The sequence below is a fragment of the Fistularia commersonii genome, chromosome 11 (assembly GCF_037954325.1).
Source record: "Fistularia commersonii isolate RoL2024-O1a breed Wild chromosome 11, RoL_Fcom_v1.0, whole genome shotgun sequence".
In the NCBI taxonomy this organism is placed as follows: Eukaryota; Metazoa; Chordata; class Actinopteri; order Syngnathiformes; family Fistulariidae; genus Fistularia; species Fistularia commersonii.
The window spans coordinates 76,879-90,606 of record NC_141294.1 but is presented as its reverse complement, the minus strand read 5'-3'; the positions used below and the strand labels follow the sequence as shown (position 1 = coordinate 90,606).

Below are 13,728 nucleotides of genomic sequence, written 5' to 3'. Positions count from 1 at the left end.
AAACTAACGCTACACAGAAAATGCTTGATTTGTGGAAAGATGCGCCGTCTGATCAGAACGCGAACAAAATATAATTTATGGTGACGAAAACAGTCACATTTCACAACACCTTTCACTTTGAGCTGCGATGTGTCCCGCCACGTTGGATCCGAACGCTCGCACCGGTCGCCGTCCATGCTTTCCTTTCCTCTCCCGCATTGCACGGAGCAGACGCTGAAATGTTAGTCATTCAAACATTTGGGCCTTTTGCCAACCGGGAGAACGGCTTGGTGTGCGCGACAATCGAGACCGAAGAGAGTTGGGCGTGGCAGCGGCGGCTAGAGGCGACAGAGCCGCCGTAAAGACGCGAGGCCCTCGCTGGCTCGTCGACCGTCCGTCATTCAGCGGCGCGTGCAAAGCGTTTTCGCCACGCACCAACGTGAGGGATTGGCCGACACAGTTTTTGCATCTGCTCACGGAGGTCCCGCTTTAGAGAAGCTGCTCTTCAGCTCTGTTTTCGGCAAGCGGGGAGAAAACACTTGGCAATCACATTTTTGCTCGCGCAGAGACCCCGGGCTCATATTTCTGGGGCTTTTTGATCGACCCTCCTCCTGCAAACGGCCTAGCATTGCGGCGGCGGAGCTCGTCTTCGTTGTCCTACCTCCAGAGATCTCGTTGACGTCCTCCGGCGGAACGGCCGAATCGGTCAGCCTCTGGGGCTCCGTCCTGTCTCCCCCCTCACGCTCAGCCCTTTCAGCCGCTGCAGATTCAAAACAAACCGATCATCGGTAAACAGTCCCGTGGAAAAAGGTACATTTCAAGGCCTCCTGACAGTTACCTGGGAATAAGCAGTAAAAATAAAACGGAAACCTTTAAAAGCACGAAAGTCTGCTGGGAGGAAAAGTATGACGCTTCGGAGCTACAGGAGCACAAACATTCTCGCCGCCCTCACCTTTGAATCTCCCCTGCAGCGGTCTGCTCTGGTCGCCGCCGCTGATGGAAATCAGACTGACGACGTAGTCCTTCGTGGGGTCGTAGTCCGACAGCAGCACCTTGTTGTTACTTTTCGACACGATGAGCTCCGTCTGGTGACCCCCTGACAGAGAGAGAGGAGACGGTAGATTCAATTTTTGATAAAACCTGCTATCATTTGCATGAAGGGGAAACATGGCAAAGTTTCCTCGAGGCCGGATTGTGACGGAGATAACCGAGCAGAAGACCCGATTAAAATCCGTTCTCTCGAAGTCAGGTCAATGTCACGCTCGCTGTTTAAATATGCAATTGAACCGTGGATGCATTTGTGTGCTTCCTCCTAAATATTGCTTTTTTCGCGCATTAAGGTTTGTACATTTCCATTATGTCAGGGTCACGGCGTAAAGTTTTAGAGCGAGGAAAGGGATTTGAGAAGAGGACTTCTTTTCCACCCCCTGGTCCCCCCCGCCCCTTCCAGAATGAATCAAGCAGGCTTCTACTCCCATCCTCCGCTCTGCAGTAAATCCCCATCAGGCCAACAGGTCACATTATCAATCCATTTAAATTTTGACCCGCCAATTAATTCTGTCATCAATAAGGCTCCTGCGTGCCTCCCTCTGTCCCCCGTCCCTACGGGTGATGACTAACAATTCCTTTGGGGGAGTGGGTAATAAATCCCGTCGGTGGGGGACGCCGGGTCAAGTGGGGCAAGGGCTTGGATCAGCGCTAACATGCATCACTGGAACTTAACGCCGGGCTCCGCGGGGAACCCAAACTCCAGTCAATAAACGAAATACCAGGGCTCCGAAGAGTGAAGAGTCTTGCCAGTGAGCCGCGGATCTTGTTAAAAAATGAAGGTAGGGGTGAATAATCCCACCTCGTGTCAGTTACATAAGGTCGGGCAACCTTGCTGAATTCAAAAGGTTATTTACTTCCTCGAGAGTCGGTCGCCAGTCGGTGTCGACGCGTTAGCGAGCGCGAGCTTTGGCTAAGAGGCTGCAAACCCTGCTTGGCAAAGTCTGTCAGCAGGGGAAAACAGTTCAAACATATCCGTACCGCCTCGTCAGCTCCGCACTCGCGCCATCTTTTACAAAGTTGGGGAAATAAACAGGCCCCGTTGGAAGAGTTTCTTGGCTAACGGCGGTGCATAGAGCACCTCATAAACATCAACATCAACGTGTACCAAGTGTCCGTGTACAAGTTGAAATAAATGATATTAAAACAACTGAGCGGGGAATGTTGGAGGTGAGCCTTGGAGCAGGGACGTCGTAAAAACGGAGTCATCGAGGAGACGAGGGTAGATCGATAAGCCGGGGCTTCGGGACGACAAAAGCGAAACTACTCCGCGCGTCTGCATCTGCTTACACATCGCAGCACGAAGTATCCCAGTGAGTCAAGATACGAGCAGGACATGTACTCACACTAATACCTCGCATAGCTATGCAATTATTATGAACGCTGCTATTTTGATTGCATAAGCTGCTTTTGCAGACGGCGGTGGTTTGTGAGGAGGTACCCGGTATTAACTAAACCCCCAACCTGCAGCTCAGACACCATCAACAGGTGCAAAGGACTTCTGGGTGATCCATGAATGTCGCTAAAGATCTCACAACCCGATGTTTCCCAGCTCTCATGCGCATTCTGAGTTTCCGCTCACCTCCCGCTCCCTCCTGCACAACTTTTCGGCGCTCTTCTCTTCACACAGCCTGCGCTCCTTCGCCGCTCGAACAGGAAGAATGTTCGGCTTTCACGGCATCATTATAACACCATTAGCGTCGCTGCTTCAGCTTAGCATTAGCGATCATCACCATCAGTTTAGCGGCTCCATTAGCAGCCATCATCATTGCAGCTCCTGCTTCTTCACTGTCACCCGGCCAAGCTTTTTGCCAAGCCATCCATATAGTTAACAGATTAAATCCTTGACTTAAAACCTGACCCATTCCTTGCTGTACAAACTATGAACGCCGCCTCATGATTGGCTGTGCAGCTTTTACACTGGGGTTGACATATCATGGTATTCAACGGTTACATCTAGCAGAATTTCTGCAGAGTTTTCCATTTTAATTTATCACCCTAAAATTGCACGTTAATACCTGAAGGACGTTTTTATTATTCTGATAGTAAAAGGGGAAATCGATCCTAATAGATGCTGATGAGCAGCTTGGCTCCTCGTACAGCAGCCTCCGCCGTCATAAACGTCAGCGTTAATGGGCCAATGAAACATGTAACAACACGGCGGCGGAGTCCGACTGCCCCGGGGATCCAAGGCGGTGGATAAAGAATGGCACCATTCCTCCAAAAATGACTGCAAAATAAGAGATGTCCCAAAAATTAGCCAAAAAAAAAAGAACCAAAGCAAACATTGGTACTGTCTTTGATTGCCTCTCAAAAAACAAAGAAATGACCTTCAAAAATATCGGGAAACCAGAAATGTTATTTCCAAGCATGACGACCAGGTGTTGGCGCTTCAGCGAGTGAGCGGTTGCACGCCTCTATGTAACGGGCGAATGAGAGGGCGAATGGTTGCACGTGTCCATCGGTGACCCTGTGACCGACGGTGAGCGATCCGGGGTGAACCCCGCCTCTCCCACGATGGCAGCTTGGATTAGCTGCAGCCGTGAGCGCAGCAGAAGCGGTTTACAACATGAATGGATGAATGACAAAAAAAAGCCACCATTTACCTGGAGCTCAGAATCCTGCAGCCTACTTAACGCCTGTGCAAAGAAACGCACACGAGACGCGAGCCCTCTTTCACAACCCATAAAGTTGTTACTGTTTTGCCAGTTGCGCTCGGAAGCTACCGAGCGTTGTTGGAAGCGCCGCACCGAGTCTGGCTTGACTTCCGCTGAGGCTCCGGAGATAAATGTAGACATCTGGCAGCGATAAATAAACATGCAGGTGTGCGGCTAGACAGAGAGACTACTAACATACACTATATGAATTTCAGATGTTGCAGGACTTCCAAAGAGTGGCTACTTGAGTTCGTTTCAGATACTGACACCGAACACGACACGAAAGCTGTGGGAGAAATTGGAGGTGAACGCCATCTGATGACGCCAGAGCTGGACTTTGTCTCCAGTCCCGATACCCATAATGGGACTGGCAGAGGCATGTGTTTCAAGATTTCAGCAAAAAAACGCTGCAGGATTTTTTTCCCTTGTAAAAAAAAATTAGATTAGATAGAAAAAATGTACAATTTCGACCGAGCTACATTATTGAGAAGCTCCCATTCTTTTCATGAGGGGAAAGAAGACATGATTATTCACTTTTGTGGTGTGGACTGCGGTTTTATGTCTCGAGAAAAGGACGTCTAGCGGTATTAATCCGTGCCTGTCGTTCATTCTGCCGGAGAACGGGACATCGAGACTCAGGACAGGTAGTGTAGAATATTTTACTGCATTTGCTGATCGGCAGTGAGCGACCGCAGTACTCTCATTCCTCTCAGAGGAAGTGGTCGTAAATTTGAGTTTTTATTCTCGTCCCGGCCGTTGGAGGCGGTAAGAAATGGTCAGACGAGGCATTTCTTGCAAGGGTTGTTTGCAAGAAACAAGTTTTATGTTACAGGCTGCTTATTCAATCCCACTTATTCACTTTCACAATGGCGGGCGCGGCGTCTGCGGCTCTCCGTGCGGCGCCAGTACATCCCAGATGCAGGCAGGGATGCATCACCGCCTAACGGCTGATGGCTGCGATCTGATTACCGGTACATGAAGTCGGAGACATCAAGTATTAAAGTAAGTAGTTGTTAGCGCATCCTGCCGTCACCTCCAAGCTGCCGTGGTGCATTTTACTGCTGAATAAATGACAAGTAAGGCTGCCGGTGCTCCACTCCGGCGCGCCGTCCCGTGTTTACTTTAAATCTGCTGACAGGTCTTGTGTCGCCGGAGAAGCCGCTCTTTGTCTGGAAGCTGGCAGTGGCGCAGGGCAGAACTTTGAGTGGAGCACGTCGCTCTGGAGTGTAATCCCTCCGAGGAGCTTTGATAAGACGTAAATTACATAATCCTTCCTGACAGATGGAAAATCCAAAACATAACGGGATTCCTTCCCCCAATTTTTAAAGTTAAGTAACACTTCTCTTTGGCACGGACTTATGTTTTCCTCTCCTCGCGATACTAATAGTGTCTCCAGACAGAAGGAACTCATCCCACCTGGTAGGGCGTCGTAGAGGAACAGATAGCTGTCGAAGTCTCCTTTGGGCTCCTTCCATGAAACTTGCAGAACGTCTGGGTCCACCACTTTGAAACGCAGCCTCCTCGGAGCTGGAACTGAGAAGCACATTGAAATCAGCTTCAATAAAGCTACCGTGGGAAATAAATAATGAGCCGATTAAAAGGAAGGTTTTAATTGAGACATCCTCAGCCGAACGTCAATATGCGTTAGCGTGGCGCCCGGAGGTCACGCGGTCAGGCTGGATGGGCAGAGGGACAAATACACTCCAGTTTAAAGGTGCGACAATAAAGTAGTCACGTAAAGCAGGTCAGCGTGCGGCGGAGCTCGGATTCAGCTCGCTCCTGTTGCAGCATGAAAGAGGTTTAAAAAAGGCTCAGGATTTAGAGGAGGGAGGAAAAAAAGTAGCTTTTTTTTAATTCTCTTTTCGGAAAACTGACAGGCGGGGTGATTTAAAGGCGACGGTTCGAGAGAGAGAGAGGCATTTGAGTGTTAACACGCCAACTTGTGTGTCGGGTGCGTTGGTAGCGCGCACGTAGTTTCTTCAACTATTCTCCGTCCAAGACGCCATATATGCAGCGTCTTGTTAAAAGCAGCGACCACGACATTCCAGTCTGTGTGTGTGCGTACATGCGATCATGGCTACATTTGAATTTGCGGAACAGGCACGACACCGACACATGCTTCTTGTGACAGTTTGAGATTAGATGTCATTGTTGGTGTGAGAACGAGGGCGGGATTAGGATTAGGCCGTTTTGTATTTCCGCCTGGATCGCTGTCGATACACGGAGCTGCAGCCAATGAGCTCAATGCGCAGCTCCTCCGATATGTGAGTGACCCCGTTGCTGCGTCTGATCCTCTCCATCAAATCGCATCTCCTCTCACCGTTTCCCATCTTTTTGGCCTGACATCTGCTCGACACCGTGCTTCCAAGGCAGAGGGACATCGCGGCCGTCTTTGTAAAAAGATAAAGAGTGTTGGAAACACGTCCGTGCAAAAGCCGCGGCCACGTCTGTATGATTTTTATCATTTCACTCCCTGTGGCAGCGTTACGCTGTCGATACACGGAGCTGCAGAAACAAATGGACAATCGTATTTATGACAATAAATGCAATGACGTTACGGCAGATATTAAAATGGCACCGTAAATGAGCCGTCTCACGGCCAGTGAGCAGCCTGGCGAGGGGGAACGTTCCCTTTCCATCACCGACTGACGCATGAGAACCCCTTTCTTGTAATTTCTTGACAAACCTTAAGCGTCAAGAACTGTTCCTTCTAAGCCGCACGTTTGCACAGCAAATCTATGCTGTGCACAAAACACAATCAAAGCTGAACTGTAAATAGAATAAATGTGTTTTATTTATTCACAGTTCAGCTTTGTTGTGCAGGGAGAAATACGGGGCTTAGAGGGAACGGTGGCGTCAAGTCTACGTCAACATCCGAATCTCTACCTAAACCTACCTTAAATAGAAGCCCAGTCTGTATTTTCCCGTATCTTTCTGTCCTTAATGAGAAATGAAGGTCTTTCACGAACGGCACACCCAAAAATCTCTGGGTCGGTCGAAAAGACAAGAAAGGGGTGTCTTAAGGCATCGGTATCTGACGCAGGCCTGGGAGTGAGAACGTGTCAGCAGATCGCTCAAGTCAAGGTGGACGTTTTTTTAATGCCAGTCCAAAGAAAACAGGCTAATGAATCCGTGCAAGCAAACCGCTGTGTTGCCAAACGCCTTGTAAAAGGGGCCCAAAGCTGCATAACAGTTATTATAATAAAATGCAATTGCTAAATTGGGAAGCGAGCGTAACAAGGGGTGAAAGAGCAATACTATAGGGGCGACCCGAGAAGCACGGGTTCTCCTCCAGTCCGGAGCTTAAGACATCTGACGTAAACACCGCGTCTGAAATACGTTTCACACCTGGGGTTTTTCTGTGCCAGGTGAGCTAAAGCACTCTGTTGGTGGCGGGTGGCTTCTGCCGATGGCTGGCGGAGCTTCAGGGACCTGAAGAGGCGCTGTTGTCCAGAACCTCTCACGAGGAACGTCTCTTTTACCTCTGACCAAAGTGAGCCGCCACGTCACTGAGGAGAGCGCTGAGGAGGCACCTCCGACTTTCTCCTTAGAATGTCAGCCATTGCAGTTTTTGTCATTTCATTATGTTGCAAATGGAAGACTTTTGAAAGTTAGATTTAAAGATGTTAAATGAAGAAAAACTTTCCTTTTCCCCTTGATCATGGTTTAGTTTCCTCTTAAGAGGCAAGATTGCTTTTCTTCATGGGTTGAATAAACAAGGACAAGCTTCTCAGAGAAACATAACACTCTGCATTTGCTTTACTTTCAGAGGTAATGACAAAGCATTTCCTTTTTTGACTACTTCTTCAAGGTTGAGAGAGGAGTTACGATTTCAACGGCAACTTCCTAACCAGTCCTCTTCTTCTTCTTCTCCTCCTTCGGAGAAGCCCCGGCCGGTCATCTGCCTCCATCTGACCCTCTCCTCTCACACCTCTTCCCCTCCAACCATAACCCTTCTCTCTGGTCTTCCTGTACACCTTCTGTCTGGCAGCTCCAACCTCAGCATCCTCCTACCCGGATCTTCACCGTCCCTCCTGCATGCGGGTCCAAACCACCCCCTGCAGGAGAGGAAAGTAACTCGCCGGTAAACCTTCTGATTATGGACATGGAATTTAATCCGAAATATAAATCAAACCATTAAAGAAGGGAAATTAATCAGCAGAGGTCCAATACAAGGGCACCTGCTCCAATTGTATTTTATGGCATGTGTGTGTGTGTGTGTGTGTGTGTGTGTGTGTGTGTGTGTGTGTGTGTGTGTGTGTGTGTGTGTGTGTGTGTGTGTGTGTGTGTGTGTGTGTGTGTGTGTGTGTGTGTGTGTGTGTGTGTGTGTACGGACATAGCAAGGGGAAATGGCTTTCCAAGCTCGCTGCCGTCCAGCCGGACGGGACGTGGATTCTAAACGCTTGGCTCCTGAGAGGCAACAGAAGGCTGACAGTTACATCAGCGCATCCCGAGTCAAGGTTGGGTTTTTACCTGGTTTGTTTGATTGGCCGCGTGCCTCTCCAACTTCAAGGCGGGTTTTTGGCCCATTGAAGTGAGGGCTGCACGCGCACGAGAAGAAAGGTTTCAATTTGGAAGACTTTTTGATGAAAGCGTCGGACTATATCTCGTTGTGCAGGGTTTGTGCAAGAATTTTGAAAAGAACGCTTTGGAATTTTGAACAGCTCCTGCACTTGCAGACACTTGCGGTCGTCTTATAATGATTGAGATTGTTCACGCTATTTAATGGTTGCTAATGCGCTGGCCGTCGGTGCGCAGCGAAGCTGCAGAAGCGCTCTGTCGAAGGTCTTGTTTTTTTTTTTTCTTTTTTTTCAAAGAAACACTCGCAGTCTGAGCTTCGCATTTTCCATCACACCATGTCCGTCCAACAAGTCCCTTGACGATGGAGAATGACAGGAACGTCATCTCTCCGTCCAAAAAGAACAAAACTACAGACTGTGGCCCGACCGAGGGACGACAAACGGAGGGGCGCAGAAGAAGTGTGAAAATGCACAGAAAAATACCGTATGGTGATAAACCCCTGAAATTTTAACTAACTACGTCCGCATGACACGGCGCGGCGCCAAGCAACTCCCTCTGGCCTCTTAAATACACACAAGACTTTGACCTTTCATTGATGTCTTTATTAAAGGCCTTTCTTTGGTTCCCCCGGGACAGAATCTGGTAGAAGCGCCGGCGTCCAAAGCGTGCCCTTGGTGTGAACTCGGGAGCAGACTTTGGTTTTGAACGCCGCTCTCGTTACAAAACCGACTCACACCAGACAGCAAGTGCTCAAAAGGCATTATAATTAGACCACACAATAAGAATGTATAAATAATTTAAAGACAGGAGCCAGATAGATTATTACTCCCACCCTATATTGTGTGCGCCCAGCAGCATACGAAAGAAAACGGGCTACCGATAGCTGGGAGATCATCTCCACGAACACCTTGATCTTCGCTTTGCATTTGAATGAATACCGGCATACACACGCTGAATTATAATAAAAAACTTGAGTTCGAATTTAACGGGCCAACTATGACCCTCTTTAATGCCAAATGCGCATCAAGGTCTGTAAGTTGGAGGCAATTCCAGAGACAGCGACCATGATTAATGAATGTGGATGGAATAGGAGCAATGGCTGCGGATGCTGACAGAACATGAGGGTCTCTGATATAAATTACCCTTCACAGATCAGCTCATCTGCTCCGCCGTGCCACATGCACCCATAAATATCTAACCCGGCTCCGGGTTTCACGCCATTCCTCGCTAGAGTCGAGTGAGGAGACGCTGGAAACGATGGGTGGAAATAGCCCCGAAGGCGCTTTGCTTAGAGGGTTAGATAATGAGATGCCCCCGGAGGTGCGGTGGCTCTACATTTATGGCCAGCGTCTCGTCCATATATTAGACAAAGCCAAGCCCTCTATTTGAGAGAGTTACATCGCCCGATCGAACGCACGACAGCTGGAGACACAAGCGTCCTGTCAGGTAGTAAATGGACGTCCGGCCATTTGGCAGGACTCTGTTGACTAGTGCTTGGCTACAACACACCGGGCAAATAAACACACTCACCAAGGCCTGGGTGAGAAAATAGCAGCGCCAGATCTTTTAAGAATCCCGTCACAAATGACATTTAACGTGATTCTCTTCCAGTTCTGTCGAACCCTAAACTCCGAGACGCATAAAGTAGAGGCTCATTTGAGTACTGGGCCGAAGGCAGGTGGCGCGAGGCCTGCATCCAGGTGGAACGGCCTTGAGTGAAAGCGATGGGGGCGTGGCTCCACGCCTCCCGGACGGATGAATGCTCGCCACGCCGTCCTGTACGTCACTTCCACGTCTTGCGTTCAACTTCATTTCCTGGAAGCGTCCTCCCCAAATTTCTCCGGCGGCTCGAGTCCCCCGTGCCTCCCGCTTGATTCAGGTCGTTTTCTCTCTTTTGTCCAAGTCTTGCCGTTGCTCCACACACCCACTCCTCCCCACCTCGCCCGTTCCTTCCATCCTCCTCTTCCTCTTATCCATTTCCAGAACTTAATCTTCCGCACAGCGTACTTATGATTATTTCTTCCCGGTCATCACCCCCTTCCTACCCCCCGGCAGGCCTTTCTTAATTCCTTGTTTTCCTCCTCCTCTGCCCAGATTAGCCCGGTTCTTCTGACTCCAGTATGGGCATTCAGGCAGCTGCAGCTTCACTAATACTCTGGATTTATGGATGACAACCGCTGGCTTGCTCTGTCACCAGGAGATAGCTACTGTACAAGAGGGAGATGGGGAAAGTGAGTGGGCACGTGTGCGTGTCTGTGTGTGTGTTTAGCGCCGATCCGGCGATGCAGCACGCGTCATTTGATGCGGCCGGCGTCTCGTAGCTCCTCTGCACACCGAGACAGCTCTTAACCCAAATCCACTCTGGCTTTTTCCTCCCACCTCTCCGCTCTCCTTATCTCCTCGGCTGCCTCTCGTGGAACCCTCCTCCCTCTTATCGCATCTTCTCCTCTTATCCTCCTGTTTAAACTCTCCTCATTCGTCCCTCCCTCTCTCTTTCATTCACTCACCTGTCGTTGTAAGTGATGCCGTCTCCCGGCACTTCTGTCCCGGGCGAACTGTGCGCGGGATGAAATCTTCGTTGGAGGCCGGTTTGCATGTACAAAGTGCCGGACGGTTAGTCCCCCCGTGCCATCCGAGGACGGAAGCCGGGTACCCGGCGTTCAAACGTCAACCTGAAATCTTCGCCACTCTACCAGAGGTTGCGATGAATATTAGCAAGCTTACACTTGATGAACGCAGTAAATGCTAAGTATTTCTGTATGATTTTGTTGGACGGGCTTAAGTTGGGTGATTAGATTGGAGGTCAAAAATGCGCCACATTGTCAACTATATAAAGTGACATTTTAATTTGTACTCTCAAAACGATTACGAGTACTTCATTCTTAGAAATGCAGGCTCACCTTGAGGTTATCAGGGAATCGTTTCTCACATACTTATTAACCCATTAGCAGTAAGCCCAAATTCCAAATTCACATTTCAGATTAAATCAAGCTTGGCTTTTACGTATCATCACTTTGGTAGGTCGGACTCAGCTGATCAATAATGGAATTTTCAGACACCTCAAGATGAAAGTATTGCTATTTACAAGGCTGCAACCGCAATCCACCGGCGAGCGCTGCTCTGCTGCAGCAGCGCCAACACATGGAAAGCTGATATCGCCTTTTATTTAATCCGTATATCTGTCCATTTGTGGATTTAGGGGGGTTACATGCCAGATTATTTCTTGGCCAGACACAGGCTATTTCCTCCTGGGTTCGGCCGATTGCAGGCAAGACACCGACCCAAATACTGCAGTTGCTTCAGGTGCGCGGTACAGCGGAGCGGACGCATTGCCGGCTCTCGGCAGGCTCTCGCATTTCCTGAATTAGCGAAACAACAAAAACAAAAAAATCAGAAAGCAAAGAAAGAACAAAACACAGTGTTGGCACAGCGGCACGCAACAGAACCACTGGCTCTATAAAGTCCGACAAAGCGAGAAAAACAAGCAGCGAGACGTTCGTTCAAGGCTCGGACCAAACCCGCAGGCCGGAAGAGGAAAACCAAGGAAACATCAGAACTACTTCACTCGCACTAAAACTTTCAGCGCAGTTTACCGGTCCCACTTTGACCCGCTGCACTTTTCCATATATTGTGCAGTAAAGATACCGCTGATTTACTGTTGCTCTCATTTACACTATAAATTATCATAAATCCTGAGCCGGGCCAGGAAAAAGAAGACCGTTATCCTACGGTCGCGCCTTAAATCATGTCCTTGAAGAGAGTAAAAAATAAAAAAAAAATTAAAAAAAAGGACAGACGTCGAGTGTTGACTCGCTTTCATTTTCTAAGTGGCGTCTGTGAAATGAATCTCTCAGCGATGACAAATCAAACAGAGTTCACTCGTTGGATTCCTGTGATTCACGAGCAAAGCGGATTTGCACTTCGGACAAACGTCCGTCTCCGACCGTCCGTGTTCAGAAAAGCCACGGCTCCAGAAACTGACGCTGGCCGTTTATGAGCCCCGTCTCAGTCGGGCCGCGGCTCTACTCGTTTTCTTTCTACATTTATGTTGAGAATTTAGTTATTTAAACTCTTCCCGCCCCGCATTTTGCTTTAGCACTCGAGAGTACGAGCCCGCGGTTTGTTCAGTGAACTACAGAGGAATCGGGCATCGAGAGGCTTTTGCTGAAGCGTTTGTAGGATTCATCGTCCTATTCTAGCTGTCATCGAGCGAGAGGCGGGTAACACCCGGAGTCGGTCAGCGCTCCATCCAAGGGCCACATGTAGAGAAGCGCAACCATTCACTCGTTCACACCTCCAGGCTAGTTAGGGCCTCAAAATCCGGCCTTTTTGGACAGGGGAGAAAATGCAGAGGCCACCTTGTCGGAATCCAACGGTCCCTGCCGTGTAATCGTAATAGAGAAGAAAATGAAAAGAATAAAACTGACAACAAAAACTTAATCGGCTCAACTGATTTTGATATAATTTCCATATTTATTGATTTCCTAGCGGCAGTGAGGAAACAACACCTCGGTAAACTCTGCAAAATATTAATAATCACTGATTTATTGGAGAGCTCCGTCGCAGAATGCATACATGTACAGATTTTTCTAAACTTTAAGGTACCATTAAATATCTGGGGCGATATTAGATCCTTAGCAAATGTGTGTAACATGAAATGTGTATCATAAGGGACTCATAAGTGCTTTATGCAACAGTAAATCCAGATAATCTGCGAAACGGATTTTGCGTCTAGAAAAAAAATGTAATTCTCTCAACCCTCACATATCGAAAATGATCTTAATTATCTCCCGTGAAAAATTAGCCATTGTGGTCTCACGCGGCACGAAACACGTATAAATCACGGTTTTGCTGGAAGACGGGACGGGACTTAGTTTTCTTTTCCACAGGAGATGAAAATCCATCCATCCCCCAGAACCTTCATCCACGCACGGCCATCAATTAAGTTTGATTTAATGTTGTTTATTTAGTTAGCGCATTTATTTGTGCTCCGGCAAGAACAACGAAATTAGTGAGCCGTCATCCATCCCAGCTCAGCGCGAGTCCAAAGTGGCTGACGATGGTGATGATGATGATGACAGGCTGGGTCAGCGTCAACAGCCCAAGGCATGCTGGCATCTGGATAATTTAGCAATTTCTACAAGAACATCCAGCTCGTCCACCTCATTCTCACGTTTGTAGGGGAATAAATGACTCCTCATCGACACCTTCACCGCCCCGCTCATTAAAACTGACATTTCTGGACAATGACACTGCTCATCTTATCAACCGCACGCACGCACGCACGCACGCACGCACGCACGCACGCACACACACACACAGACAAACGTGCACGCACACCCGCACACACACACATACCAACAATGGCGTAATATTGTTGTGAATGTGTTCTCAAGCACATAATCTGCTGTCAGGGGTCCTGGGACGCTGTATTGATCAATGCTGTCAGCCAATCAACAGAAATCTATTTAAATAATTAACCCCAAGCCTGGTGAGTGCGTGTGAATCCACAGGCGGGGGGGGA

The 13,728-nt window shown here is 48.7% G+C and overlaps 1 protein-coding gene across 2 annotated transcripts in view; it reads right to left on the bottom strand.

The window, feature by feature from the left end:
• Positions 1-13,728, bottom strand: part of col14a1a (collagen, type XIV, alpha 1a) — a 137,584-nt gene that overhangs the window by 119,273 nt on the left and 4,583 nt on the right. For both annotated transcript variants that reach the window (XM_086155966.1, XM_086155965.1), the window contains exons 3-5: positions 5,100-5,216; positions 932-1,075; positions 641-739 (exon numbers count right to left, since the gene is read on the bottom strand). In XM_086155966.1, the coding sequence (XP_086012092.1) occupies positions 641-739; positions 932-1,075; positions 5,100-5,216 (360 nt within the window). The remainder of the gene's footprint in view (positions 1-640; positions 740-931; positions 1,076-5,099; positions 5,217-13,728) is intronic.